The sequence below is a fragment of the Peromyscus leucopus genome, chromosome 15 (genome assembly GCF_004664715.2).
Source record: "Peromyscus leucopus breed LL Stock chromosome 15, UCI_PerLeu_2.1, whole genome shotgun sequence".
In the NCBI taxonomy this organism is placed as follows: domain Eukaryota; kingdom Metazoa; phylum Chordata; class Mammalia; order Rodentia; family Cricetidae; genus Peromyscus; species Peromyscus leucopus.
The window spans coordinates 26,381,611-26,409,572 of NC_051076.1; the positions used below are offsets into that span (position 1 = coordinate 26,381,611).

Below are 27,962 nucleotides of genomic sequence, written 5' to 3' on the forward strand. Positions count from 1 at the left end.
CGGCACCTGGGAGCGCGCTCCCCGCCCCCTGCCCCCCTCCGGTCCCCTCCCCCTCTGTCCCCTCCCCCTCCGCCGCCGGCTCGAGATCTGATTCCTGATCCCCGATTGCTTGGTCCTCGGTCCCGCCATGGGAGCCTGAGCGCCCTGCAGTCCCCCCGGCCCCTTGCCCCCGGGGCCTCGAGGGGGAAAAAGAGGCGAGTGGTCTGGGACCGAGCCGGGGTGAGCGACCTCCGGAGCCCCCCCTCGGCAACCCCCATCGGCCGCGCTGCCGGTCCTGGAGCGCGGAGTTCGGAGCGACCCGGTGCGCTGCGGATACAAAGGCGCGGAGCGGAGCGGGGCGTGCGCCCAGTCCACCCGGCTGTTCGCAGCGGCGGGTGAGTGGCGGGCCGCGGGGGCGCGGGCAAAGTTTGCAGAAAAAGAAAAAAAAAGGAAAGAAAGCAACAGAAAAAAAAAAAAAAAAAAAAAAAGGAAATCATGTAAAGGATCAGGGAGCGCCCGGCCCTGGAGAAAGCGGGGTGGCTTCTGGGGGGAAAGGGGGGCTTGAGGCAACCCCCTTCCGGTCTCTTCTCCACTGAACAACCGAGTACCCCCAACTTTGGGGAGGGGAAGGGGCGCGTGGGGAAGGGGCGGAGCCCAGGCCTTAAGAGCCGGGGACTTTCCTGGGCCGGGGGCCCGGGTCAGGCGCTTGAACGATCCCAAGGGAGCCCATTGAAGCCGGGGATTGGGAAACGTGTGTTGGAGGTGGTGGGAGAGGCCGTGGAAGGATCGGAGGCTGGAGGTATTGGAAGCTGAAGGTATGTAGGGATGCATATACACCTTTGAAGTGTGGGGAGGGAAGGGGCAGGTATATGTTCCGGGTGTAGAGTGGATCCCTGAGAGATGGCCCTGGACAGCAGTGTGTGTGTGTGTGTGTGTGTGTGTGTGTGTGTGTGTGTGTGTGTGTGTGTGTAGTCCAAGGATGGGACTTGCAGTGATACTGGGGAATGTGTGTCGGGGTGGGTGGGTGGGGGAGACTGCATCATCTCTCTCCCTCGTCCTATTTACTCATCGAAGGTCTTGAACATTGCATTAGTGAGTTTTAAAGGGTTGTTTGGGGGATCAGTATACATGATTCTTTGTTTTTGTGTGTGTGTGCACGCCTTGATGGTGCTGCGTGTTCCTGCAGGTGGGCCCTGGGTTTGAATGTGTAGATGTTTCTCTCTCTCTCTCTCTCTCTCTCTCTCTCTCTCTCTCTCTCTCTCTCTCTCTCTGGTGTGTGTGTGTGTGTGTGTGTGTGTGTGTGTGTGTGTGTATGTGTGTGTGTGTGTGTGTGTGTGAGAGAGAGAGAGAGAGAGAGAGAGAGAGCGCCAGTTGGGTTTGGGTATGTATTTGTGTGTATACTCTAGGGAAGGGGTGTGTATCTGTGTGTGTATGTGCCGAGAGAGGGGCTTATAGGAAAGAGGTGGGTGGGTATTAGAGAAGGTGGGTTATAAGAGCAGAATGGATGGTGTATGTGGATAGGTGTATGTGCACCTGTGTGGTGGGAGGGGGTGTATGTGTGTGTGTGTGTGTGTGAATCTGTGCTCTTATGAGTAACCTGTACTGATGGGTAGACATCAATGTGTGTGCCTGCCTGCCTTTGCTAGGGTGTGTATATTTGAGTGTATATTGGGGGTACCTCTTGTCTCTGCAGGCAGATTTTCCTGGCGGAAAGCCCAAGGGAAGGCTGTCTGCAGGATTTGAATGGCCCTGCCTTGATTCAGGGGTAGTGTCTTGAGTATCTGAGACCCCAATGGGGATTGTGCATTTGGGGGGTAATGAGTTGTCTTAGGTGGTGCGTATTTGGAAAGATGGACTTTTCTGGACGACTGTGTGGATTGTGGGGGAATGGGGAATAAGTCCAGGGGAGGTGGAGGGGCTCTGTAGTCCTGAATTTTGGGGTTCAAGGACACAAATAAGAGGCGTGACCTTCCCCACTCTTCTGGGGTGGGCCTTAGTGCTCTTTGAGGCCACATGCTTGGCTGCTCTGCCCCAGTTACTTTCTCCGAGGCCACAGCTCTCTTGGAAAGCCATCTTGAAGGTGGCTGCTTCAGAGCCCTCCAACTCTGCCCTGCCTCTAGGATCCTGAGGAGCGCGGTCTGGAGGCGAGGAGAAGCGTGCACAGAAGAGGCATGAGACCTGGTAGAGAGCGGCAGGACTGAGAAAGTGGCATGGGGTGTTTCTCTGGGAGTTTCTGCAAGTGTGCCCGAGTAGTTTACCCTGCAGTTTCTTGATGAGAAGCACTGTGTGTGTGTGTGTGTGTGTGTGTGTGTGTTCATATATGTATGTGTGCTTGTGTTCAAGGGTGTGTTGTGTTTCTGTATGAATGTGTCTGTGTGTGAGTTCATGTGCACATGTGCTTATGTTCAAGTGTGTGTGTTTCTGTGTGTGTGTGTGTTTGCGTGTGCGCGTATTGGCGCTGAGCTTGCCAGGGGCCAGATGTCCATCTGGTGGGAAGGGTCTGTGTTCATCATCATGAGGGTGGGTGGGAAGTCAGAGACCATGAAGAAGACATCTCTTCCTCCCTGAGAAGTAGCAGCTACCTCCTCTCTCCCTTTGCTCTTGCTCATTCTCTTTTGGGGTGAAGGGAAGAAATGGGTGGTCGTCTCCTCTGGGACCCAAGTCTTGTTCCCAGATGCGCGTTCTCGACCATGTTCCTCTTGCTGCCAGAGGTTAGTTAGGCGGAGACACGGGTTTTTAAGACAGGGGCTGTAGTTGCACATGCCCATTAGAGTCCCTGGGTAATTGCAACTGGAATGTCAGTCTCTAATGGGCATGTGCAGTTGGAATGTTCCATCTTTAGCCCTCAGAGCTCCCTACCCTTCATAAAGCCCGGGGAAAGAGTGGAGAGGTTTAGAGAATGTGGCACTAGGACGAGGAGCAGGCTAGGAAGAGACTCGGTGTCTTTCCCCGACAGTGCTCCGTTCCTTCAAACCGGCCGCCCATCAGATGGTTTTTCCCACACCTGCAGAGCGCCTGTAGTGCCCTGGCTTTCAGGGTGCCTATGGGCTCAGCTGATGCTCCCTACCAGTAGGAGTTGTCCTCCGAGCAGGGGGACTTGCGGTTAGACAATAGGAAGTGCCATTTCAGAAAGTACTTCCAGACTGGGGACCAGTGACCACACGGGCCCCTCCTTCCCTATTGTCTTGGTCCTGCTTTCTGCTTTCTCGGATGCCCACAGGGCTGCCTTCCTTTCTGCCTCTTCTCTGCTCCCTCACCTTCTTGTAGGACTTGAAGAGCCCCCTTTCCCTGGCCCTTCATTCCCTCTGAGCCTTAGGGACTCCAGCTTTCTCTTGTGCTGGCTCCCACACCGTGAGGGCAAAAGGAAGAGTCAAGAGGTTTCGCTCCGTGCTGAGAGCGGTGTGACCCACCCGATGCATGTAGCTGACCTTCATTCCTTAGCCTCCTGGGTGTTGTAAGACACCATCTTCCAAGCCCGCTTTGAACCCATCCACAAGGAATCCCAAGGCCCCCTCCAGGCACTGTGACCTCTCTCCCTTGCTGACAGTTTGCTTTTAACTTCTAGCTTTGCCACGTCCTAATTCTGTGACCTCAGACAAAACGGAGAACTTTGGTAAGCCTCACCTGTTACATGGGGTTGATGATAATACCACGTCTCAGGTTTATGAGGACCTAGTGAAATAACCTGGAAAGAGTGTGTTCCTCAGTGCCTGGCGCAGGGGGAAAGGACTTAGCAAATCCTGCCTGGCGTGGCTTGGATTTTAATCCACGGATGTAGTAAGGGATGAGGTCTGGGCAGTAGGGCAGGGGAGTGAGCTTACTTTGCGCTCTCCTCTGGCAGATCCCGTTCAGCACAGTCCACTTTCTGCCAGGTGTTATGAGAACCACGGGGGATGGAAGGGTGCAGAAGACACTGTTCACAGGGGAAACATGCTTGAACACGTCGATCCCCCGCAAGCTCCTGAGTGCCGGATGGAGGTGTATTCTGGAGGCCCTTGCAGCGTGGAGTTGGGTTCTGAGGAGGAGTATTGGGCAAGGTTCCCGAAGGAGATGTGTTGGCCACTGGAGTTTTAGAAGTTAACATGAGATGAACATTGAAGAGAATGGAATTTACTGCGCACGCACGCACACACGCACGCACGCACGCACACTACTATGCAACCATTTCTGTCCAGTTGTGGAACATTTTCACTAGCCTTGAAAGACACTTTGAGCTGTCGTTCCCAATGCCCTCTTGTTCAGCCCTTGGCCCACCCCCAAGCTGCAACCTGTCTCTGAGGAGTTACCTGTTCTGGCTATTTCTTCTAAATGTCATCATTTTATGTCCAGCTTTCTCCGTTCAGTACGTTTGCAAGGCTTATTCATGTGGCAGCATGTATGTACAGCATCCCTTTTGATGGCTTAGTAATATTCTACTACATGCATATTCCTTAGATGATCGTCTCTCTCTCTCTCTCTCTCTCTCTCTCTCTCTCTCTCTCTCTCTCTCTCTCTCTCCCTCCTTCCCTCCCTCCCTTCCTTCCTTCCTTTCTATCATCTATCTATCTATCTATCTATCTATCTATCTATCTATCTATCCATTTATATCTATTTTGAGGCATGGTCTTGCTTTTTAAAATCTTTGGCTGGCCTGGATCTGCCTGCCTCTCCAGCTCCTGGGTGCAGGGATTAAAGGCCTGTGCCATTACGCCTGGCCCTTCTTAGCCGTTTTTAAAGGATAGAAGACAGGGAGAGAACTGAGGAGGGCCTTGCTGATAGAGGCTGAGCATGAGCAAGAAGGACTGTGGGGGTGTTTGGTACTGCTGGCTCTTGAAGTCCGGCGTGAGGATTTGGTCTCAGTTTCCCTAGCTATAAAACAAAATTAATGATTGCTTTCCTCTCATGTCCTGTGGTGTTAGTTGGTAGAAGTGGCTGCATCAGGGAGAGGCTGGGACAGTGCTCTCTCTTCTCAGATCTTTTTTTTTTTTAACCCACCCTTTCCTCCTCTCTCCTCGAAGCTCGCACCTGTGTGCCTCTGCCCTCATCCCTGTGCGAATTCGTCTTCCTGCTTTGCCTCCAATCAACTTCCTCTCTCTCTGAGTTGACCTGAAACCTCTCACCCTCTGCACAGGTGGGTAGTCCTGTGCTCCATGTGATTTTGATAGCAGAGGTGCAGATGGACTCTGTCTACCTGTTTGGTCTTCGACAGCCGTTTGTCACCTTCTCTGCTGTGATCTGGACAGAGCGACCGTGGGCCATGCAGGAGCTTTTCATCTCTCTCCCCCTCCCCCAGCTTGGTACAGAGTGGGAGGCAGAGGCTTCTATGGTGGGGCCCTTTGGAAATGAACTGTTGCGGTGCCAGTCTGATGCCCCTGGCAAGGTTAGTAATTACAGACAAGACAGCTGGGAAGGGGTTTGGGAGAAGCAAGTTTGGAATCAGCAGCACTGGGACTATCCTGGCAATCAGGGTGGGGCCCTGAGAGGGGAGAGTGGGTAGTAGCTGGGGGCTGGGGTGGGGCAGGAGGCTTGGGGCCTCCTTCCTCTGCCCATCTAATGAGTAGCTAGGATGAGAGCCTGGAGAAGAGTGGGAAGCCATTGGATCCTAGGCCTGAGCTCACTGAGGTCGAGGGAGGAGGAGGGCAAGGGAGAAGCTAGGGGACCCAAGAGCTCCCGAGGAAATGGATCACTGTGCGATTAATTTCTGGCTGAGGCCCGTGTTGGGGAGGAACCACCTCTGCACCCAAGGATGATTCCTCCTTCTTCTGAGTGGAGGCTACCTTTTTATAATGAGGCTAGAAGAAAGAAGTAGAAGGATTGACCTGCAGTACCTAAAAGAGTTGGGAAACCAACATTTCACTAAGCATCAGTTTCTGTCTGTCTGTCTGTCTGTCTGTCTATCTATCTATCTATCTATCTATCTATCTATCTATCTATCTATCTATTTTTTTAAGGGTCTCACTGTGTGGCCCTGATGGGCCTGGAACTGTGTTGTAGACCAGGCTGGCCTCAAACTCACAGAGATCTGCCTGCCTCTGCCTCTCAAGTGCTGGGAACGCAAAGGCGTGTGGACATCACACCCAGCCTTATTGAGCATCTTGTATGTTACAGCTTCTATGATTCACTTAGCTACATTATATAGAAAACTATCGTGCCCATTTTACAGACAGGAAAACAAGCTTAGCGAAGGCAAGGAGGTCTTCAAGATGGCGTAGCTCCTGGAGGCTGTGGGTGATCTCTGTGATTTCTTTGCTCTTTGGTCTTCCTGTCCCCAGAGTGCTCTCGTCGTCGTCTGTCCGAGCTGCCGTCCCGATTCTAAGGGACTGCTCGTTCTTGGCTTTAGCCTTGAACGTGACTAATTCCTCTTCCCCCTTGGAAAGCCAGCTCGAGTCCATGTCGCCTGATGAGTGGAGACATCCTCTAAGGATGAGAAGCAGATGGGGTCTTAGGGAGAAACCCAGCCTTTGCTCAGGAGGGCCCCTCATCGTCTAAGCCGGACTTAGGGGCTACTATTGGAGCCGAAGCGCTTCCTGTCTGTGTGGAGCAGGAGCTGCAGCAAAGAGACGGAGCTCACGGAGTCTTGGGTGGAGAGGGGCCTTGGCCGTCCCTGCCCGAGGGTTTCCCCACAGTCGTGACTGCGGTCCTTCGAGTTCTACTCTCACCAGTGCCTGGCTCCCCCGGCCTGGACAGAAGAGAAGAGGGGGTTTGTGAATGGGGGCCCTGGCTTTTTAGGATAAGGGAGGAGGTCAGACCGAAACAGGTGCCGAGCCTGAGGTGTGAAGTGGCAACTCGAAAAACAGCCAAGTGTGAACAGAAGCACTTATTTTTGTCGTCCTGCTTTACTCCAGGAATGGAAGTGGTAGATAGAAGGATGGGGGAGTTGATCATCTGCAGAAAGAGTGAGAATCTCGGTCGGGTGAGGGAGGTGGGTGTTGTCAGGAGGGCGGAGGCTGGCTGGAAGGCCTGCACACTGTTCCTCGATAGGAGTGGCCCTGGGCTGAGGTCGGTGCAGGGGCTTTTATGGAGAAACCTAGGCCTGCCACACACACACACACACACACACACACACACACACACACACGGCACACACACACACACACACGGCACACACACACACACATGGCACACACACACACACACACGGCACACACACACACACACACACACACACACACACACACACACACACTGTCTCACACCTTGAGGCTCACACTACTGCTTCCCCATACAATCCGGCCTTCACCCACAGTGTCCCATATGGCTTCCTTTCTATCCCCACATCTCAGATCCCCTGGTCCACATTGCCAGCCTGAGGTTGGCTGGCTTCCCCTTCCTAAATAACTCTTCCGGCCTTGAGGCAGGGGCTGCTTGAGCAGGCTTTGAGGTCTCTTGGGGTCAGGGACAGTTGAGGCCCACTCAGGACATCAGGCAGTGAAGACACAGGCAGGCATTTTGTATGACGGTGGGCGGGAAGTGGACCTGTGGGTCTGCACAGCTCACCTACTTCCTGTTGTCCTCCCATTTTCCTCCCAAGTCCGTCTACACCTCACCTGGTATGTGGGGAGGCGCCTCTTTTGCCACAGCCTGGGAGGCAGCGGGTCAGAGCCCTGTGGGTGGCGAAAATTAAATAGAGCAACCTGGCATTTCAGTCCCGGTTGCCTCTGTACAAGTTCTGTGTCCTCTCTCCCTATAGCCTCAACCTGGGAAAGATGCCAAAGGGAATCTTCATCCCTCAACATCCTGCTCCAGATTGACCAGGGATGGATCTAGGGGAAACCAGAGGATGGGATGCTATGGGCTGTGCATGTGTTTGTATGTGCGCATGCGTTGTGTATGTGCTGGACTGGGGGCAGGGACTTTGAGAGCGGGATGGGGGTGGGGGTGCCAGAGAGAGAGAGCAGAACAGGTCTCTACAGAACCTGCCTAGCCAGGGTGGGTGGAGCTGGGTGGGGCAGGCAGGAACCATTCCAGGTTTCAGAAGGGGAACTAGAATATATGTTGCCTGTGTATGTGTGTGTCAGTGTTTCACGTCTGGATGTGGAGGGTGTCCTCCACACTTCCCTGCTTCCCGCGGAGGGAAATTACAGAAGGTGGAAAGGGGCGTGGCTCTGCTTCCTAGCTCCTTTCTAGTTTGTGTCTGGTACCCTGGCAGGAGCCCATCTGTGGGCTCTTCCCCTGCCACTCGGCCCCTCCCCTGCTAGGAGAAGGCTCCGGCCCCCACCCTGGGGCTGTGAGGATGGTGAGCTCATGTCTGGCCCTCCTAGGAGAGTGCTTGGTTAGCAGTATGGGGGTGGGGCACCTGGTGCCAGCTCCTGGGCACCGGGTCTTGCAGCCTTCCCACCGGGCCCCCTGAGATCCAGCTGCCTTCTTTGGCCTCTTGGTAGCTAGAGCCACTGGGTCTTTTCTGAGGGCATAAGGGTGGGTCTGGTCTGGAGCCCATTTTTAGACGAAGGGTGGTCCATGCCCATTCTGGACCTTGGTTCTTTCTGTGGTGGGAAGGATCTCTCATGAGCCCCTTGGGATGGGTGGCTTGTCCGGGTCCAAGGCTGGGTGGGGAGGAAGGAAGGAGTGCTGACATTCTTTGGAGTGGTGGCTGGTTACATAGGGATTCTTTGCTACTGGGCTTAGGCCTGCCTGACCTCTGACCTTTTGTCACTGCTGGGAAGGCTCAGGAGTCGGCAAATCTCCCCCTTCCCTCCATTTCTTGTACTCTTTGTCTGTTGAAAGAGCAAGAGGGGACTCACAGAAGAATCTGGTTGCTCTTCAAGAGATTTCCCCTTAAACCCAAGTGCTAGAGGATTTTTCCCAGCTGTAAGAGGCCAGAAATGGGGGGGTGGGGGGGAGGAGGCTAGAGAGATGGCTCAGTGGTTAAGAACACTGGCTGCTCTTGCAGAGGACCAAGATTCAATTCCCAGCACCCACATGGTGGCTCACAACTGCATATAACTCAAGTTCCACGGGATCTGGTGCCCTCTTCTGACTTCTGCAGGTACCAGGCACACATGTGGCAAGTAGATCTACAAAACACACACACACACACACACACACACACACACACACACACACACACACACAGCCAGAATGGACTGTCATGGATGTAGTGACCACTGGCCAGCCATTTCCTTCCCTTCACTGGGCCTTACTGTAAAATTTGGTTGGTTTTAGGGTTCGAATGCTTGCAGCTGCTGAGAGAACTGGGTGGGTCAGTTCACTTTTCCTGGTGTAGGAGAGAAGGGGGGCAGAATCAGAGAGCTCCACCACTTTCTTTAGAGATTCAAATTAGGTGTCTGTATTTTCACCCCATCAAAAGCCTTGAGTCTCCACTACCGCCTGACAGAGATGTTTGGCCTCATCTCTGATAACGTGGTGAAGAACGAAAGAACCTTTGAACCTTTGCTCTGCCCTAGGACTAGGTGCTCTGCTCCTGGCCAGATAGCTAAGTAACCCCCTTCCCCAAAGTAGGCACTCAGCACTTGGGAGTGCAACTTAGGAGACACTCACCTACTACCTACAGGCTGTGGTGCAGCAGGCGGGCCAGGCCGGATACAGTAAGACCCTGACTGTTGTGTGGGAATCAGAGGGCTGTAACGGGCAAGGTCCCACAGACGGATGCCTCTTCCAAAGGAATACCTGTCCCCAGGCAGGACTACCCTTCCCGGTCTCTGGCTGAGAAGAGGACATGGGGCCTACCAGAGACAGACTCCTGTCAAAGCAGTACTTTTAGCTTCTTGTCCACTTTTCCATCCTCATGAAACCCAGATACCTCTGCCCCACCGACCTGCTGCTTCCAGGCCTGATACCAGTATAGATGAAGAAGAGAGTCAGGCAGGCTCTTTAGAGGTGTGGGCTTGGATCGGTCCCTTTCCTACCTTTCTCTGCTGGCTGAGTCACCCTGACTCCTGCTTCTTCCCAGATGTTTCCTCAGTGTGTTCTGCCCCATGTCCCCATCCCGGGTCCAAAGACCTGAATTGCCCTGCAGGGCTAGAGCAATGGCAAAAGGAGGTGGTGACCACGGGCTCCTATGCCTGGTCGCTGTCCTGAGCACCTACATGTTGTGTGTGTGTGTGTGTGTGTGTGTGTGTGTGTGTGTGTGTGTGTGCGTGTGTGCGTGTGCGCGCGCACATGCATGCTTGCACACATGAAGAACACTTGACTGTCCACTCAGCTGTTCCTGTGAGGGGTGGGTGAGGAAGGGTCAGTTGGTGCTGGTCTGTATTTTCCCAGCACCCATATCCACCCACGTACCATGTCCCCTAGGGCCTTGCTCTCCCTGCCTCTTGCCAGGCTTTCAGTTTATTTTCTTCTGGAGGCCTCCGATTGTTTCTTGAAGAAACCCGATCCCAAGCTCAGACAAAAGCTGGGGCTGCCAGAGGAGAAACCCCATTCTCTCCCCCTCTGTCCCGTTCCCCCACCTCTATAACCTTTCTCGCTTTGGATGCTGGGTATGGGTTCCAGGACCTGGCTGCCATCACCTAGGCAACAGGGGGCTTTGGTTGCTATGGTGATCAATGTGGGAGAAGCTGGGCAGCCGGGACAAAAGCCCCCACATTCCCCTCAGCCCTCCCCCCAATTCCCTTGGGGTGATACTGAGACACATTCCATTAATTTTATTTCTGAAAGGCCTTTGGAGGGGAGAAGGGTCTCCTTTTTGTGTGGGGCTCTCTCTGCTCTCCCTCTCTCTTCTTTGGCCTCCTTTTAACCCCAGATAATCCATGGCTGGTTTGAGTAGGGGACTAGGTGCCTGTGTTTGTGTCTTGAGGAGTGTGTGTGTGGGGCGTTGAAAAACAGTGGGGGCATATTCGCTTTTTACAGCCTCCCACCCTCTGCCCCTCAGCTGGGTGCAGCGCTCTGCCCTGTGCCAAGTCTAGACTCGGCTCCTGTCTTCTCATCGCGCTGACATTTCTACTTGTTGATCTCATCCACTGATTCCCCTCCCCCACCTTGTTTCCTGGGAACGCTGCCCACCCGGGAGACCCTCCAAACCTGATTCTTGAGACTGATTATGTAAGGGGGGGGACTTCTGCCCATCTTTTTGCCTACCCTTTCTCCCTTCCCCAAAGGGACAGCAGGCAGGCAAGGGCTTCAGAAGTTGTGGTCCTTTGTGCCCCCTGTGTTTGGTAGCTGAGGGAGGAGCATGATTTGTTGCATTTTGGGTAGCCCCCTGTATGCCAGGGCTGTGGGGTTCGTCTTGCTAGGGAGGAAGGGATGGGCTCCAGGCTGAGTAACTCAGAACAAAGAGTTGGGAGATGGCTGGCACCCTGTCTGGCTTGAAATTTATCTGCAGGGGAAACGGAGCGGCTTCACCTCACATCTGGGTGTGTTTGAAGTAGTGGGTCTGCTTGGGGTGTGTGTGTGTGCGCGCGTGCTGAGTTCTTTATTTAGTCATACAATTTATTTATACCACCGCCTTCCCTAGTTTCAGAGGAAGTGGTTGGGGACCGGAGTCTGAGAGCTTATTAATTGCTTAACTATTAGTAGCTGTACAGTCTGTGGAAGCACTTCCTTCATCCCTGTGTTCCTTGCAGCTACCCTATGAAGGAGGTATCATCACCTCTTGTCTTACCAAAGGGCTCACCGGGCCATAAGCACAAAAGGGTAGCTTGCCCCCAGTCACACAGCTCAGCAGTGGGGATGGTGGATTTTAAACCCAGATCTTTGTGTAAATCCCAGGCTCTTTCTGCTGTTGGCTCTGGTAAATAGAGTGCAGGTATTTGGGGATGAGGATGGCGGATGAGAGGGCTCTAGTGTCTGTCTGGATCTAATCCATGGCTCTTCTTTGTCCTTTACCTCACCCCCCCCCTTCTCCCCTGCCCAATCTGTCGGTCTCAGAGCCTCCTGGCGAAGTTCAGTTTTTAAGAGGAGAACTAGAAAGAATAGGTGGGAACCACATCAAAAAGTAGTGCAGCCGTGCCTGTCTGAACCGTGTGGAGGAGTAAACCAGTAGAGTGGGTTCCCAGAGGAGGGGTAGAGGAACCCGGCATGTAGTTTGTACACAGAAGGGTGAACATGGGATGGGTCCTGTTTGTGGCCTCGTTTTAGAGAGGTTCAGGTTTGGGTTGAGGTATATCTGTCCCCAAAGTATGTCTATCACATATTGCTTTGATGTGGGGGGGTATTGATATCGCTGGCTCATGGACTGACTCTGTTAGGAGGAGAAGTGAATAGATTTCACATTGATTCTTATCTCCCCACAACGGCAGTTTCCCTGACAGTCAGACAAGCGTATTTGTTTACTTAGGTGGGTATCTGTTACTTGCTCTGTACCCGCAAGGAGGGGAGATATCTGCAAATATGTATGACTTATCCAGCTCATTCTCCAGTGGTTGGTGATTTAAAGTGGTTGGAAAGAAGATAATTCCACAAAGCAAATCTGTTTCAGTGCGTAAAACAATGGACTTCTCGGCCGCCTTGGACCTGGTTGTGTGTATTCCTCCCTGGAATTCCACTTGTCTTACTGGTGGTCTTGAGATGACACTCGACTGGCCTCTGGTCTCCCCTTCTCAGCCTCTTTGCTCCATTCCCCCACCCACGTGCAGTGTGGAGTTCTTGAATCCAATGACACAGTCTGCTCCTGAGCTCGGTGCCGTGTCTCTGCCTGTTGCCCGTACCTCCAGCTCAGACGCCAGCTCACTGGATGCCCAGCTGTCCATTCCTCACAGCCACGAGCTTCAGTGCGCGGAGAACAGTACTCACAGCCCTCTCCTCTCCAAGCTTGCTCCTCCCCACATATCCTCCTTCACAAACAGGATCGTCCCCAATTCTCTGCCTCACCAGAGACCCAGTAACTTCTCCCTTGCTCAGGCTAGGTATTTTTTTTTTTTTTTAATTATTTTGATTGCATTTTACTTACTTACTTACTTTGTGTGGTTGGCTGCGTGTTTTTGTTGCTCCTCACCCCCTCAGCCAGCCTTTCATCACGTCTGATTGGTTCTGTGAGTCAGTCCATTTCTTACCTCTTCCTTGGTTCTGGTGGGCCAAGTCTTCGTGCCGAGGACCTCCTCACTGCTCTCTCCATTTCTGCTTTTTCTTCTTTCCAACCCAAACCTGCACAGCTAAAGAGGCTTCCTGATAACCCTTGAGTAAACCCCGACCTTCCCATTGCCTCCCGCTGCTCCTTAAATACACGGTGGTGGCGCACGCCTTTAATCCCAGCACTCGGGAGGCAGAGCCAGGCGGATCTCTGTGAGTTCAAGGCCAGCCTGGGCTACCAAGTGAGTCCCAGGAAAGGCGCAAAGCTACACAGAGAAACCCTGTCTCGAAAAAACAAAATAAATAAATAAATAAATAAATAAATAAATAAATAAATAAATACAGAGCCCTTTCTTGACTTGGCCTTCTCTCGTGTGGTGTTATTCCTTCCTCTCCTGGGGCCTTTTCTCCCTCTCTTGGGCATCTGTTTGAGTGTCGTGTCCCGCTCCCCCCCCCCACCCCCGTTTCCAGACACTCAGTTTAAAGTTCCTCCGTGGGGCTGGAGATGTAGCTAGCTCAATGGTAGAATGCTTGCTTAGAACACAGCGCTCCATCCCCAATACCTTTGCCTGTTGTCTACCGTCTTGTTCCCTTCCTTCCCCCACGCTGACATGGCTGCTTGGGTTTATTGGCTTTAGCTGCTCAGTGTGCATCTTCCCCTAGACCGTAAACCCAGAGTCAGTTACACCACAACACCCAGGGCCTAGCAAAGTGTGTAGTTCAAAGTCGGTGAGTTCGAGAGGTTTGCTCCATCCGTGGGTGAAGGCAGGAGGTGCTCAGGGCATGGTGATGACTTCAGTTAGTGTTGCCAGCAGCATCCGTGGAGAAGATGACCTCGGTTGCTGGAGTAGCTGGGGCTTTTGTGAGAGTTGGGGCTGGGCTCTGAAGGATGGGGGGGGGGTGGCACTTGGAAAATCGGGGAGGAGATGCCACCCTCTGCTGCAGAGTTAGTCGTGCAGGGTAGATGAAGGAGGCTGCCCATCAGCCCAAAGTGGAGATCGACTTTCCATCTTGCTTGTCCAGAGATTTTAGGCGTCTTGGAGGATGCTTCTGTTTGTTTTTTACTTCACTGTGGTGTCAGTCTCCATCCCCCATCTACTCATCAATGAGAGAGAGAGAGAGAGAGAGAGAGAGAGAGAGAGAGAGAGAGAGAGAGAGAGAGAGAGAGAGGTTTGTGAGCTTGTACATACATGCATGTGTTGCTAAGTCTCCATTTTCCTGGCTGAGGAAAGGACTGCCTTGATTCTTCCCAGTGGGGCGTCCAAGCTGGGTTATTCTGGGTGACCTTCTTGCCCTGGAAGCCTGTGCTGACATTTGCCTCAGCCCTGAATACTAGACACACTGGGGGTGGAGGGTCTTTCTAGCTGGCAGAGCAGGGGGAGCTGAGCCCATTGGACAGAACAGGAACCCAAAATGAGGTAATCTCAGGTAGTGTCTGGGCTTACCCGAGCTTCTGGTGACATTTGGGGATGGTTTTCTTTTGTGTCCTCAGCCATGGGGAGCCCGAGCAACCCCTAAGCAACTGCTTTATCTCCTCAGGGATCGTCGCTTGAATTTCTCTGAGATAAGCCCAACTCGTCCAGCAAAATAGAGTCCCTCAGGGTGACGGTTGACTTCCTAAAGGTGCCTCTTGGCCTGAAGAAGCCTGTGCTGAAGGAGGTGGCTGTGGGGCCCCCCAAGAGGCCCCAGCCCGCGGCCCTGGAGCGCTACAAGGCACGGCGTTCAGACGCCATGGACACCGAGTCCCAGTACTCGGGCTATTCCTACAAGTCGGGCCATTCCCGCAGCTCCCGAAAGCATCGGTGAGAGGGTCCGGCTGCATGGTGGAGAGGGTCCGGCTGCGTGGTGGAGAGGGTCCGGCTGCATGGTGGAGAGGGTCCGGCTGCGTGGTGGAGAGGGTCCGGCTGCGTGGTGGAGAGGGTCCGGCTGCGTGGTGGAGAGGGTCGGGCTGCGTGGTGGAGAGGGTCCGGCTGCATGGTGGAGAGGGTCGGGCTGCGTGGTGGAGAGGGTCGGGCTGCATGGTGGAGAGGGTCCGGCTCCGTGGAGGAGAGGGTCCGGCTGTGTGGTGGAGAGGGTCCGGCTGCGTGGTGGAGGGGGTCCGGCTGCGTGGAGGAGAGGGTCCGGCTGCATGGTGGAGGGGGTCCGGCTGCATGGTGGAGAGGGTCCGGCTGCGTGGAGGAGAGGGTCCGGCTGCGTGGTGGAGGGGGTCCGGCTGCGTGGAGGAGAGGGTCGGGCTGCGTGGTGGAGAGGGTCGGGCTGCGTGGTGGAGAGGGTCGGGCTGCGTGGTGGAGAGGGTCGGGCTGCGTGGTGGAGAGGGTCCGGCTGCGTGGTGGAGAGGGTCCGGCTGCGTGGTGGAGAGAAGCGGTGTATGCTGAGGTGGGGGGGGGAGACTTGACTCCCTCTTGACCTTTTGTTCCTGTCTCTCTGGGTGCAGGGACCGGCGGGACCGACACCGCTCTAAGAGCCGGGATGGGAGCCGTGGAGATAAATCGGTGACGATCCAGGCTCCAGGAGAGCCCCTGCTGGACAATGAGTCCACGAGGGGAGATGAGCGGGTGAGTACTGGGGATAAAGTGGTTTAAATCTGACATTTTCTGATCCCTTGTGGGTAGGTGGAGGCCCGGCTAGTGAAGGGAAGGGCTGAGATGGCTATCTGGTCTTTTAGGACAGACACAGGATCCAGAAGGGTATCTTTTTGTTTGTTTTTCAAGACAGGGTTTTTTTTTTTTTTTGTAACCCAGGCTGGCCTTGAACTCATTATGTAGCCCAGACTGGTCTTGGGGTTTTGTTTGTTTGTTTTTGTGGTGGTGGTGGTTGTTTTAAGACAGGGTCTTACAGTGTAGCCCTGGCTAGAGAACTCACAGAAATCCGCCTGCCCCTGTCCCCTGAGTGCTGGGATTAAAAGTGTGTGCTACTATGCCTGGCCCCCACACTGGTTTTAAAATGGAATCCTCCTGTCTCTGACTCCCAAATGTAGGGATTACGGGTGTGCACTGCTGTTCTCTTCCTTTGTTTAGTGTTCCAAGGTGGGGCCGTGTTGCAGGGGAAGTCAGGGGATTTTAGTGGAAGCCCTTTTGGAGGTACTGGCTCCTACCCTTTCTCAAGAGGCGCAAGGGGTTTAGCCGAGTGAGGAGAAAGGTCCCTGTCCCTCCAACGCTCCTGTCGGCCAGTCAGGCTGGTACAGGCTGCAGTAGGAGGGCGGGGGTCCTGGGGAGAAGACCACAGGTTTCCCTCTGGTTTACGCCCTCTGCTGTTAGCTGGTGGAACAGCATCATCTAGGTCCTAGGGAAAAAGAGGTTTTTGGGAAGAGTAGATGGAGCCGGGGCAAGAGAGAAGAGGAGAGGCTGAGCAGTGAAGGGAGGCACCTTGGAAAAGAATTCTCCAGGACGGGGCGCCATTGTGTCCGCCCTGACTTCTGGTTCACTGTATTCCCTGGGTCGAGAGGACAGTGGGCAGAACACAGTCCTGGAATTTAGGAGGGACAGGATTTGCAGTGACACTGAGCTTATCTTATTCCTGTACTTTCTTCCTGGGAGTGTCTTAGGTAATGGATACTCTTAGCTTCTTTTCTCTTGGTGGGGTGGGGGTGGGAGGGGGCGGTGGGTTGGGGTGGGGGGGCAGACAACATCTCTCTAGCATTGGGAACTCTTCATAGATTTTTGAAGTGATCTTGAGACATGCATGATTAGGTCACTGCCTGTTGGGGTGGGGTTCCCTAGGCCTTGATCCTTGAGAGGGTTGACAGTGTATTTGGAGTCACCGGGTGAGGGTGTGGTTCCAGTCCCACAGCCGACAGTGGCCGGCTCTTCTATTTTCTATATTCACATCGGATTCCCCCATCTGTGGGAAAGGAGATTCCTCTGTTCTCTAGTCACTGGCCCTTCCAGGCTACCCCAGGTTACCCCTGGCTACCCCTTACACTGCACTGTGTGGGTCAGTCCTGTAGCCTGCATCCCCTGGGTTTCAGGGTATGATTTCCATATGTCCAGGCTGGAATGTCTTGGAAGTGAAATTGTGGGTAACTGAAAGTCCTGGTGATCTTGGAACTTACTTTTTTTTTTTTTTTTTAAATGGTGAAAAAGTATATTTAGAATTAGCCAGCTGGAGTCAGTTTAGATGATCCCAATTTTGTTGGCAACATCCAGAGCATCATAGTCAGGAGCCAACCGAACATACGCTCTCTTCTCTCTGTCGGACCTTATGAGGGTGTTGACTTTTTGCCACATCCATGTCAAAGAGTGTCTTCCCAGCCTGGTTGACCTGGTGCTTATTGGCCTTGACATCCACAATGAACACAAGTGTGTTGTTGTCTTGTATCTTCTTCATGGCTGACTCAGTGGTCGGGGGAATTTGATGATGGCATAGAGGTCAAGCTTGTTTCTCCTGGGCGCGCTCTTTTGAGGATATTTGGGCTGCCTCCGGAGCCACAGGGTCTTGGGCCGCCGGAACGTGAGTGACATGCGGATCTTCTTCTTTTTGTGGCTGTGGACGCCTTTCAGCACCTCCTTCTCCGCTTTCAAGGCCTTCACTTTGGCTTCGGCTTTGGGAGGGGCAGGAGCTTCTTTCTTCACTTTTGGCGCCATCTTGGCGAAAAGCGGGACTTCTTTATAAGATGGTCTCTAGCCACTGCAGAGACGGATTTGGGCGGATCACACTCTGAAGGGCGGCTGAGGAGCCCAGCCTGTCCGTTGCTTATCCTCCACAGACCCTATACCCTGATAATTCAGATGGCCACCCGGCAGAGCTAGCCTCATAGAGACCCACAGTGATCCTGAGTCTGCAGTGTGTTTCCCATATCCTATGTAGGTCATTCTCTGGTCTTCCTGTCTCCTCTTCTCCCTTAGTGAGAGAGCTGTAGTAGCTCCTCATGGTTGGAGGACAGATGCCTTTTTAAAAAGGCAAGGTCTCATTTAGTTCAGGCTGGCCTTGAACTTACTAATATTACTGAGGTTGGTTTTGAACCTCTGATCTTTCTTCCTCCACCTCCCCAAGTGCTAGGATTACAGGCATGTAAAAGCCCCTAGCTTTTTTCCCCCCTCCCTCTGTGAGATTGTCTTGTTCTGTGGCCCAGGCTAATCTTGAACTCATAGGAATCCTCCTGCTTCAACCTCCTGTGTACTGGGATCATAGTCACACGTTACCTCACTTGACTGGGGTAGATGTCTGTTGCTTAGCCTGGCACTGCCACATGGCCTGCACAAGGGGCGTCTGACTTCCCCTTCCCAGGCACTCTGCCCTCTGCCCCTGCACGTGGATCCCCAGCTCTTTGAATCTCAACAGTTCACGGGCATCTTGTTTAAGTGCGGACTGGGCAGGCTTAGTCAATGTTTGGTGGGCCTGTGGCTCTGCGTTTCTCACAGGCTCCCGGGTGATTTCCACGCTGCCGGTCCACAGAGTGCATTCTGACGAGCAGCCCCCAGGGATCATTTAGTGCAGAGTTCCCAATCTTGGCTGAACATTATAATCATCTTGGGAGCCTTTAAAAAAAAAAAAAAAAAAGGTTGACAAGCAGATCTCACTTTGCATAATTGGTATGTTTTCCCAGCTCCCTAGGTGATTCTAATGTGTGTGGCTGGGGTTGGGAACCACTAATTCAGATGAGCTTTTGCATGTCACCTGCTGCTGGGGGTCAGCTCCGGGGCCTGTCATTCTCAGGAAAAAAGGCACCTGTTTTGCCTTGGCAAGACTGCACTTGGGTCACTGTCACTGCCCAGGCTATTCTTTTGGCAGCGGTCCTGCGCTCCGTTTTCCTGGGGGTCGTCACCGCACACGTGACCGCTTTCCTCTCTGATCTCCGTGCAGCTCCCCAGGGACTTGAGTTTCAGGTTGCAGTTTCTGCAGAGACGAGATGGGCGCGCCCGCGGTGGAGCTCAGCGAGCTCTCTCTGATGACTGCTGCGTGTGTGGCGGTGACCTCCCGACTTCTTCCCGCAGTGCCCTCGCCCGCCTGCGCCTCTGCCTCCTCTGCTCACCCCTTCTCTCTTCACCCCCTTCCCGACTGTAGGACGACAACTGGGGAGAAACCACAACCGTAGTCACAGGCACCTCTGAGCACAGCATCTCCCACGATGACCTCACGCGCATCGCCAAGGACATGGAGGACAGCGTCCCGCTGGATTGTTCGCGCCACTTGGGCGTGGCGGCGGGGGCCACGCTGGCGCTGCTCTCTTTCCTCACCCCACTGGCTTTCCTGCTTCTGCCTCCGCTGCTGTGGCGGGAGGAGCTGGAGCCATGTGGGACAGCCTGTGAGGGCCTCTTCATCTCTGTGGCCTTCAAGCTGCTCATCCTGCTGCTGGGCAGCTGGGCTCTGTTCTTCCGCCGGCCCAAGGCCTCGCTGCCCCGAGTCTTCGTGTTGCGCGCCTTGCTCATGGTGCTCGTCTTCCTGCTGGTTATCTCCTACTGGCTCTTCTACGGCGTGCGCATCTTGGATGCCCGGGAGCGCAGCTACCAGGGCGTGGTGCAGTTTGCCGTTTCGCTAGTGGACGCCCTGCTCTTCGTGCACTACCTGGCTGTGGTTCTGCTGGAGCTACGACAGCTCCAGCCCCAGTTCACGCTCAAGGTCGTGCGATCCACGGACGGGGCCAGCCGCTTCTACAATGTCGGCCATCTCAGGTATGAGTGCATGGCAGTAGGTGGGACTTGCTGAGGACAAAGAGCAGACCTTGACAGGGTTTGGGCGGGAGGGAGGGTGTGGTGGTGGGGACAGTAAGTGATGGATTAGAGGGGCTGGGCGGGAGGGAGTTTGCACACAGGAAGAGAGTTCAGTGATATTTTCAGCCTAATGGCAAAGCCGAATGTAGGATTGTGGGCGAGATGCCTATGGGAGTTGTGATCTAGGAGTGAAAGGCAATTCAAAATCAGTTATCTTAGAGGAGGATGGACCAAACAGGAGAGAGGTTTAAACAGAAGGTTTCTAACCTTTTCTTGGAGGCACAGCTTCCTGTGAGTAGTCAGGGACCGCTACTGGGATGAGCTGGCCAGAGGATGGACCGCCAGAGGGAGAGATAGAAAGTCACCTCCCACCAGGCTTGTGGGCAGGATGTCTCCCTCCCTCCCCTTGGCTGGGCAGAGCATCAGTGGCACCTCCCAGGTCCCACCAGGAACCTTGGGAGAATGTTGGAGGGGGTTGAGGTTGGCTGGGGCCCTTTTACCTCTGGGCTTCAGCATGGTAGGAAATGCCTAGGCAGACCCAGCCATGGGGCAAGGTTAGGGACCTGGTAAGTAGACCTCAGGCTTGAGCCAGGCTTCCTGGAAGCAGCTTGTCCCTGTCATGTGTCCTCTCCAGCCCTGCCGACCTGCCCTGATGTGTCCCTTCCCCTGCGCCCCTTGTCTGTCCCTCCTCCCTCCCCCCCTCCTGCCGTCTCCCCAACAGCATCCAGCGAGTGGCAGTGTGGATCCTGGAGAAGTATTACCATGACTTCCCTGTCTACAACCCCGCCCTCCTCAACCTGCCCAAGTCCGTCCTGGCCAAGAAAGTGTCTGGCTTCAAGGTGTATTCTCTCGGAGAGGGTGAGCGGCCCAGCGCCTCCGCCCCTCCTGGCCTCTTCCTAAGCAGGACTCCACGATACTTCCCTTGCCTTTTCCTTCCTCTGGCCTGTGTCCCAAGCCCTCTCTCTCTGTTCTGTCATTTTCCCTTGACTTCAGGTAGCTAGCTGGCCTTAGCTGCTGATCCTCTTTATGCTACGGTGTAGCCCCTGGTTTAGCGCCTGTTGTCTTCTCACAGCCCTGGTCTCTCTACCCTTTGGCCCTGAGCTGCTAAGCCTCCTGCAGCAGGAGGCTTATATGCAGGACTTCTGCCCTTCCGATGCCTTCCTGGTTGCTTTCCTGCAGTTTCTCCCAGAGGTGGCCAGGAGGGCTGGGACTGGGAGGCCTTGCCGGGTGGTGGGGACACATCCTCTGGATGCGTCAGGCCATGGTCCCAGAGCTCCAACCATGTGCAGAGGGCTGCACTCTTTTTTTTTTTTTTTTGACCATCTCCTCTGTCCTGATCCTGTGCAGAAAACAGCACCAATAACTCCACTGGTCAGTCAAGGGCTGTGATTGCGGCAGCGGCGCGGAGGCGGGACAACAGCCACAACGAGTATTACTACGAGGAGGCCGAGCATGAGCGCAGAGTGCGCAAGCGCAGGGCCAGGTGGGTACCGGCTGTGTGAGTTCAGGGCTCGGTGAGAGCCTGAGGGAGGGGAAGAGCCAATAGAATGGGGATGGTGGCGGTGCCTGTGGGCGGAGCTGGGGAGCGGAAGCCCAGGAGGCTCTTATACCTGCCGGAAATAGAAGAGTGATGATACAGGTTTTGCGTATTCGTTTTCTAGCGCTTCCATGGCCGATGACCACAGACTCGGCATCGGTAAAACAGCACATTTTTAATTGCTCTGTTCCACGGGTCAGGTTCAGGTTGGCTGGGCCATCTGCTTGGACCTTGAAGGCTAAAAGGACCTTGAAGGCTAAAATCTGTACAACTCTCGTCTGAACCCAGGCTTCTCTTCCAAGCTCCCTGGCTTTTGATGGAATCATTTCAAGTCATGCTTCCCCACAGTTTCCAGCTTTTTCTAACAGGAGCCTGCTCTTTCTGACTTTTGCCATCTACAGGGAAGACTGGTTTTCAGGCTCCAAAGGATATCTATCTATCTATCTATCTATCTATCTATCTATCTATCTATCTATCTATCTATCTATCATCTGTGTGTGTGCTTGTGTGCGCGCGTGCAAGTATATGGAGGTCAGAGGACAACCTGGGCTATCGTTCCTCAGGTGTCATCCACTTTGTGTTTTGAGATGGTCTCTTCATTGCTCTGGAGCTCACCAAGTGGGTTATACTAAGCTGGCTGGCCCCCAAGTCCCAGGGGTCTGCCGGAATCTGCTTCCCTGGTGCTGGGATTAAAAGTACAGGCCATCTTTTACTTGGATCTTTTGTTGTTGTTGTTGTTGTTGTTTGTTTTATTGAGACAGGGTCTTACTAAGTAACCCTGGCTGTCCTGGAACTTACTAGGTAGCTTAAGTTGTCCTCAAACTCACGGAGATCTTGGTCCTCTCAAGAGCTGGGATTAAAGGTGTGTGTCCCACCATGCCTGGCCTCTTGGTAAATTCTTAAACCCTGTCTTTACTTTTCCCTTTGTCGTAAGAACTTAAAATCGTACCCGAAGACTCTTTCTCAATGTCTGCTGCTACCAGGTTCCACCTGGAGCTTCCAGGATTTTACTGGAGAAAAGAGGAGCAGAAATATGGGGCAGGAAATCCACCCTGCCCTCTCCCCACTTTCTTGTCTAGGTGTCTGGGCGGAGAGACAGCCCTGTCTTGTCCCCGGGAGGACGAAGACCACCGGTTCTAATTCTGGGACATTTCCTGTTGTTGGAAAGAAACCAGTGATGGCCCCTTTTGCCATTTCCCCCTGACTAGGGTCTTGGATATCATGGCCTGCCTCTGTCACTCTTGGCGCATGGGTTTATTTCCTCTTCTGTTACTTTGCTTGTAGCTGGTAGGCAACTTTGGTTCACCTGAAACAAAAAGACCTTTTCAGAAGAAACTTTACTAATGGAGGCAAAAGGATGCACAGAAACTAGACATGCAGACAGATGGCATGTGCTAGCCCAGAGTTCCATCCTCAGCTCGTTGAAGGTCCTGAGGTGCCTGGATTCTTGGCTATAGATCTCACATGCATTCTTATCCTGTCTCTTCAGGCCAATCCTACTCTTAGGTCTGTGGGTTTTATTTTGGGTTTTGGACTTAGTAGAACACTTCTCACTGTTCTTAGCCCTTACCACTTTGTGGTCATAGTTTCTTCACAGTCTTTCTTCATCTACTTGAATCTAGTTTGAGTTCCTTAAAAAATCTGTGTTTTTGAACAAGTGATGTGTGGGTTTGTGTGGCTCTGTGCTGTTAAAGTCATCTATGTAGCCTTGGCTGGCCTGGAACTCGTTATGTAGACAGGCTGACCTCGAACTCATACAAGTCCTCCTGGTAAACTGACTTTTTTCTTCTTCCTCTTTAATGTGTTTTGCGGTTCACCCATGTGCTCTGTATGTCCCTCTCGTCACGTGTTACTGCTGCACTGTAGTTCACAGAATGCCCCTGACTTCCTATCCAGTGTTAGGATTATAGTTATCTTCCATTTTGATGAAGAAGCATCTTATTAATGTTTTATTATTAATTTTTAAAAATTAAAAAAGTTATTTTATGTGTATTATTGTTTTGCCTGCATGTATCTGTACTATGTGTGTGCCTGATGCCAGGGAGGTAGAAAAGGGCATGGGATCCCTTGGACCTGGAGTTACATACAGCTGTGAACTGTCATGTGGGTGGGTGCTAGGAACGGAACCTGGGTCCTCTGCAGGAGCAGCTGGTGCTCTGAATCACTGAGCCCTCTCTCCAGTCCCTGGTTAGTGTTTAGTTTGTATCTCTGCTTGCCTGGTATCTTTCGGATTTCATATGAATCCTTTACTGCTTTGGTCTGATTGTATTTGAATTTAGTTTTTTGAGATAGAGTCTCACTAAGTAGACCAGCCTGATCTGGAACCTGTGATTCTCCTGCCTCTGCTTACCAAGTGCTGGGATTATAGGAATGTGTCATCATTCCTGGCTCCCTTGCCCACTCAAAACAAAACAAAACAAAAACCATTACATTTACTTATTTATGTGTCCATGTAGTCACGCGCACTTCAGAGTTCCCATGGAGGCTTGAGGACAGCTTCTGGTGTGGTTTTTCTTCTTGCACTATGTAGGTCCAGGGTGTAGAACTGAGGTTGTCAGGCTCGGTGGCAAGTCCCTTTCCCTGCCGAACTATCTTCTCCGCCTCCTCTTTTATTCCTTATTTTTTAAAGGTCCTTACCCTTTCCTTCCTGATTCGTAGTGAATTGTTTGTGTGTTTTAGATGCCAGTTCTTGGTTGACTTTAGCTGCTGCAGGTATCCCCCCCCCCCCCCCCCAGCAACCTCCAGTCAGGTGTCAGCATTGCCTCTGCTACTGTGGCTGAATAGAAATGTCATTTCCAGGGTCAGGAGTAAAGCCAGATGACCTGAGTTCAATCCCCAGAATCCGTGTGTTGGAGAGAAGGGATTTCTCAAACCTCCACAGAAGGCATGTGTATGCCCACACACACACATAAATAACTTTAATAGTAATAATAAATAATAATGATGATAATGATATGATGGTAATTTACCATTTCCCTTTACTCATATCTATTAATTTTTTACATAGTGTAGTGTGGTGTGGAGTCTTTTCCTTGGGTCTGACGGGATACTTGGCCTTTTCGGTAGCGTAGTTCCTAGGTGTCTTTCCAGATTTGGTGCAGGGCCTGTTCACTTTAAGTCCCTAGTCTGAGTCCACTGAGTTCTTCAACTGTTTCTTGTTGCCCGTGCGGAAAACACCGCTCCCATCTCTTAGTCCCCAGGCACTGGGCTCCAAATGGGCTTCTGTTACTTCAGGGAGAGCAGAGAAGGAGGCCTGACCTCGCTCTGATGGCTGCAGCCAGCAGCAGTCTGGTGGGTAGAGGGTAGAGTGAGCGGTGGGCATCTGGTCCAGAAACTGCCTGTCCCCCAGGCTTGTGGTGGCGGTGGAGGAGGCGTTCACTCACATTAAGCGGCTGCAGGAAGAGGAGCAGAAGAACCCCAGGGAGGTGATGGATCCCCGGGAAGCAGCCCAAGCCATCTTTGCATCCATGGCCCGTGCCATGCAGAAGTACCTTCGGACCACCAAGCAGCAGCCTTACCACACTATGGAGAGCATCCTGCAGCACCTGGAATTCTGCATCACTCACGACATGACACCCAAGGTAGGCCTGCTGCTTCTCCACCTTGCTCCGCGTCCGCCTTCTAGTTCTTTTGATTTGTGTTCCCTGCGTCTCTCCTCACTCACCTTCCCTCTCGTGGCCTCACCCTCACCTCTTCCCTGTGACCTCTTTTCTCATCCCCACCCCATCCATCCTGCCCGTGTGGAGCGGAGGAGGCGAGGGCAGGCTTCTGAACAGTTTGGGGGATGTCAGAAGCCTGTGTCTCATCTTCAGAAGGCTCTGGAATGTTGTCTGCATCCCGAGTCTCACCTTTCCCTTCCTGTCCCCTTTACCCCTGAAGTAAGCTTTTGCCTGTGCTTACTGTTAGCTGTGGACGACCTCCACCCAGTTGCCAGCTTCCTAGAATGGCTTTCTCGGAGCCTTCTTTGCTGAGAGGGGTGATAAAGAGGCTGGGAATGGAGCTCAGTGCTAGATCAGGCCTGAGCTCCTGATTTTAATGTATACACACACACACACACACACACACACACACACACACACACACACACACACACACACACACGGTTGCACTTGAATCTTGGCTTGGCCCACATCCCTGAGTGCGGACCTATATGGCTCTAATCATATCACCTGTATGGAAGGGAAGGAAGACAGAAGGAAGCAAGAGGGTCGAGTTGCCCCGGGCACAGCCTGGTGCAAGGAACAGAGTAAAGGACGGGAGAGAATTCCGGTCCTGACTGGAGCTATATCACTATATTCTGTGCATGTCATCCTCCTCGTCTATACGTCAAGCTTCCGTCAGGCCCTCTTCTGCTCTCGCATTTGAAGATACTTGTTCGTGTGTGTAGAATGAGCTCCAAAGCCTCTTGGCTCTCCTTGAAAGCTGTGTGTTGTCAGAGGATGAAGGGTGGGTAGGTGGGTGGGAGAGATGCCCAGGCAGTGTCTTCTCCCCTCCTCAGGCCTTTCTGGAGCGATACTTGGCAGCTGGACCTACCATCCAGTACCACAAGGAACGTTGGCTGGCCAAACAGTGGACCTTGGTGAGCGAGGAGCCGGTGACCAACGGGCTTAAGGATGGCATCGTTTTCCTCTTAAAACGCCAGGACTTCAGCCTGGTGGTGAGCACCAAGAAGGTGCCCTTCTTCAAACTCTCTGAGGAATTTGTGGATCCCAAGTCACATAAGTTTGTCATGCGGCTGCAGTCGGAGACCTCCGTGTGACTTTGCGACGGCAGGGGAGGGGGACGTGGGGGTTTCTGCGGAGTGGGGAGTGGCTTGGATCTCGGGCCCTGTCACGTGTCTGCCACCCTCCTTCCTCTTGCTCTTGCTTTTTTTTTTTTTTTACTTGAATTAACTTATCCTGTATCTGGTCTCCACCCCTCTTCCTCAGTTTCCCCATGTAAATCTGGAGAGACCACCTTGCTTTAACAATATCTGGGAACCACCCTGCTCCCCACCCCCAAGTTTGTATCACTCCAGGCTCTGCAGGAAACAGTGCCCTCCTACCCCGTTCTTCCCCTGGGTGGAAGTCCCTCCTCAAAGGGCGCGCGTGCAGGGCCTTGATTGTACCCTAACCCGGAGCTCCCACTTAATAGACCTAAGTTCGCAGAGCCCTGCTCTCCAGTGGCCCCTAATAGGGGTTCTCTGGGGGGGAGGGGGGGCACAGCTTTGACCCTAGAGAGCCATGGTGCCAAACTCCTGCGGGACAGCAACTAGCCCTATTCCTTGTCCCCACCCATAGCCCCGAGTCCCCGGGCAAGGATGCACCCGTGACAGTAGTCCCAGAGTTAGGAATCTCCCTGCAGTGTTGCTTGCTTCCCACTGTTACAGCTGTGCTTTCCTGGTCCACACACACACACACAGGACAAGCGGGGAGCCCCACCTGCCCCCCAGGAGTCTTCACTGCTGTTCCTGACCTGTGTGATCACATGATCATAGGCAAACTGAGGTGGAACCTCTTTGACCACTTGACCAGGGCTTTGGGGGAGGTCCCAGTATTTCCTGAGGGGAAGGGCGGGAGAGACCCCTGAGGTTGGAGAGACCCTTGTCATTGCCCCCCCCCATTTCTCTGAACCCACTGACCCTTACCCCTCTGAGCTGTTCATTCCCACCCTTACCTGTGAAGGATGCATGTCAACTTCTGTCGGGACTTTATGACGTGCAGACCCTGACCAACCCTATGGTCTTAAAGACATTTTTCTTCTCTGCACCAGCTACCCCAATCCTGTTGACTTGCAGCTCTAGAGACCTGTGGCCTCATCTCTTCTTAGGGGAGGGCCCAGCAGCTCCTTCTCATCCCCTGCCTTAAGTCCAGTTCTTTGCCTCAGGGGTCTCTTTTCCATGGCCTTCCAGGGTCCCATCCTCTTCTCTCCCTGCCTCGCTTTCTAGGCTCCATATTGGGGCGAGGGACCAGGATTCCTGCCTTTTATGGGTCTTAGCTCCTCACCCCATTTTAACTAACATAGCCTGTGCACCGAATCTGACTCTCAGTAATTTAAAGCTCATTTTGAGCAGGATTCACTAACCCTCAAATGGATATTTTCAGAGCAAATTTGAACCTTTAAATTAGACGCCTTTAAATCATTTTTTTTTTATCACAAGGAATAGACATAGAAAATACCCACATCCATCCCTCCGGCGTCCGTGTGGAGGATGGTTCTGATGGCTGGGATGGAGCTGGGCTCCTGGGCCACTTCTCTAAACAACTCCCAAAGCCTCTGCATAGGTCCTTCACTTCCCTGGAAATTTTGCTGGCATTTTCTGTGCAAAGCACAAACTGAGATGAGGTACCCATTGATCCCGCTGTGAGGCTGTGGGATCCACAGCCCACCCACCCCTTACAAAGGGCCTTATCCGTTAGTGCTTACTTTGTTCCCACAGGGATGGGCTTTTGGAGCTGACTTAGGCAGGGCCTCGGAGTTAACCTCCAGGCTGTGGTAGAGGTTCCTGGATAGACTCCAGTGAAATTAGTTTGTACTTGGGTCATGGGAAGGTATCTTTTCTTTTTAAAAAATAATAAAAAATCAGGTTTCAGAGGAGTCCTTTTTGGGTCACATAAATACCTCACTATCCTGGAAAGCCAGGCCTGGATGGTGATTGGGGTCGCTGCCTTTGTGGGCAAGAATGGGGTGTGGTGTTGGTTTGAGCAGTGGGCGGGGGAGGGCAGAAGGAAAATGTTTGGGATCTTAGTTGATGCCCTAGGTTAGGGGCACAGGAGTGTTTATTTTAAGAACCTGCCATGTTTTTTAATCACTGTGATACTTTCATTCCTTTTCCCTAAAACGAAAAGAAAAAGTTTCCCTGACTCTGTCTA

General features: G+C 53.0%; 1 protein-coding gene and 1 pseudogene across 3 annotated transcripts; one reads left to right on the top strand and one right to left on the bottom strand.

Moving 5' to 3' along the window:
- The first annotated feature begins 66 nt into the window (after positions 1-66).
- Positions 67-27,662, top strand: Vangl2 (VANGL planar cell polarity protein 2). 3 transcript variants are annotated; one of them, XM_028865584.2, is made up of 10 exons: positions 67-374; positions 3,545-3,592; positions 4,977-5,089; positions 14,464-14,726; positions 15,359-15,479; positions 18,928-19,535; positions 20,296-20,432; positions 20,922-21,057; positions 24,461-24,692; positions 25,610-27,662. In XM_028865584.2, the coding sequence occupies exons 4-10, from the start codon at positions 14,656-14,658 to the stop codon at positions 25,868-25,870; spliced, it is 1,566 nt and encodes a 521-aa protein (XP_028721417.1). In that variant the 5' UTR covers positions 67-374; positions 3,545-3,592; positions 4,977-5,089; positions 14,464-14,655; the 3' UTR covers positions 25,871-27,662. The 3 variants fall into 3 exon arrangements, with proteins under 3 accessions (XP_028721417.1, XP_037067123.1, XP_037067122.1); XM_037211228.1 differs by lacking the exon at positions 3,545-3,592; XM_037211227.1 differs by lacking the exons at positions 3,545-3,592; positions 4,977-5,089.
- LOC114690701 lies at positions 16,995-17,923 on the bottom strand (annotated as a pseudogene).
- Positions 27,663-27,962: the final 300 nt, after the last annotated feature.

Excerpts from the sequence above, each read along its gene's own strand:
- Vangl2 (XM_028865584.2), top strand. The coding sequence starts at position 14,656 with ATGGACACCGAGTCCCAGTACTCGGGCTATTCCTACAAGTCGGGCCAT. Across the intron at positions 20,433-20,921 it reads GGTGTATTCTCTCGGAGAGG|AAAACAGCACCAATAACTCC; the intron begins GTGAGCGGCCCA and ends GATCCTGTGCAG. Across the intron at positions 21,058-24,460 it reads GTGCGCAAGCGCAGGGCCAG|GCTTGTGGTGGCGGTGGAGG; the intron begins GTGGGTACCGGC and ends CCTGTCCCCCAG.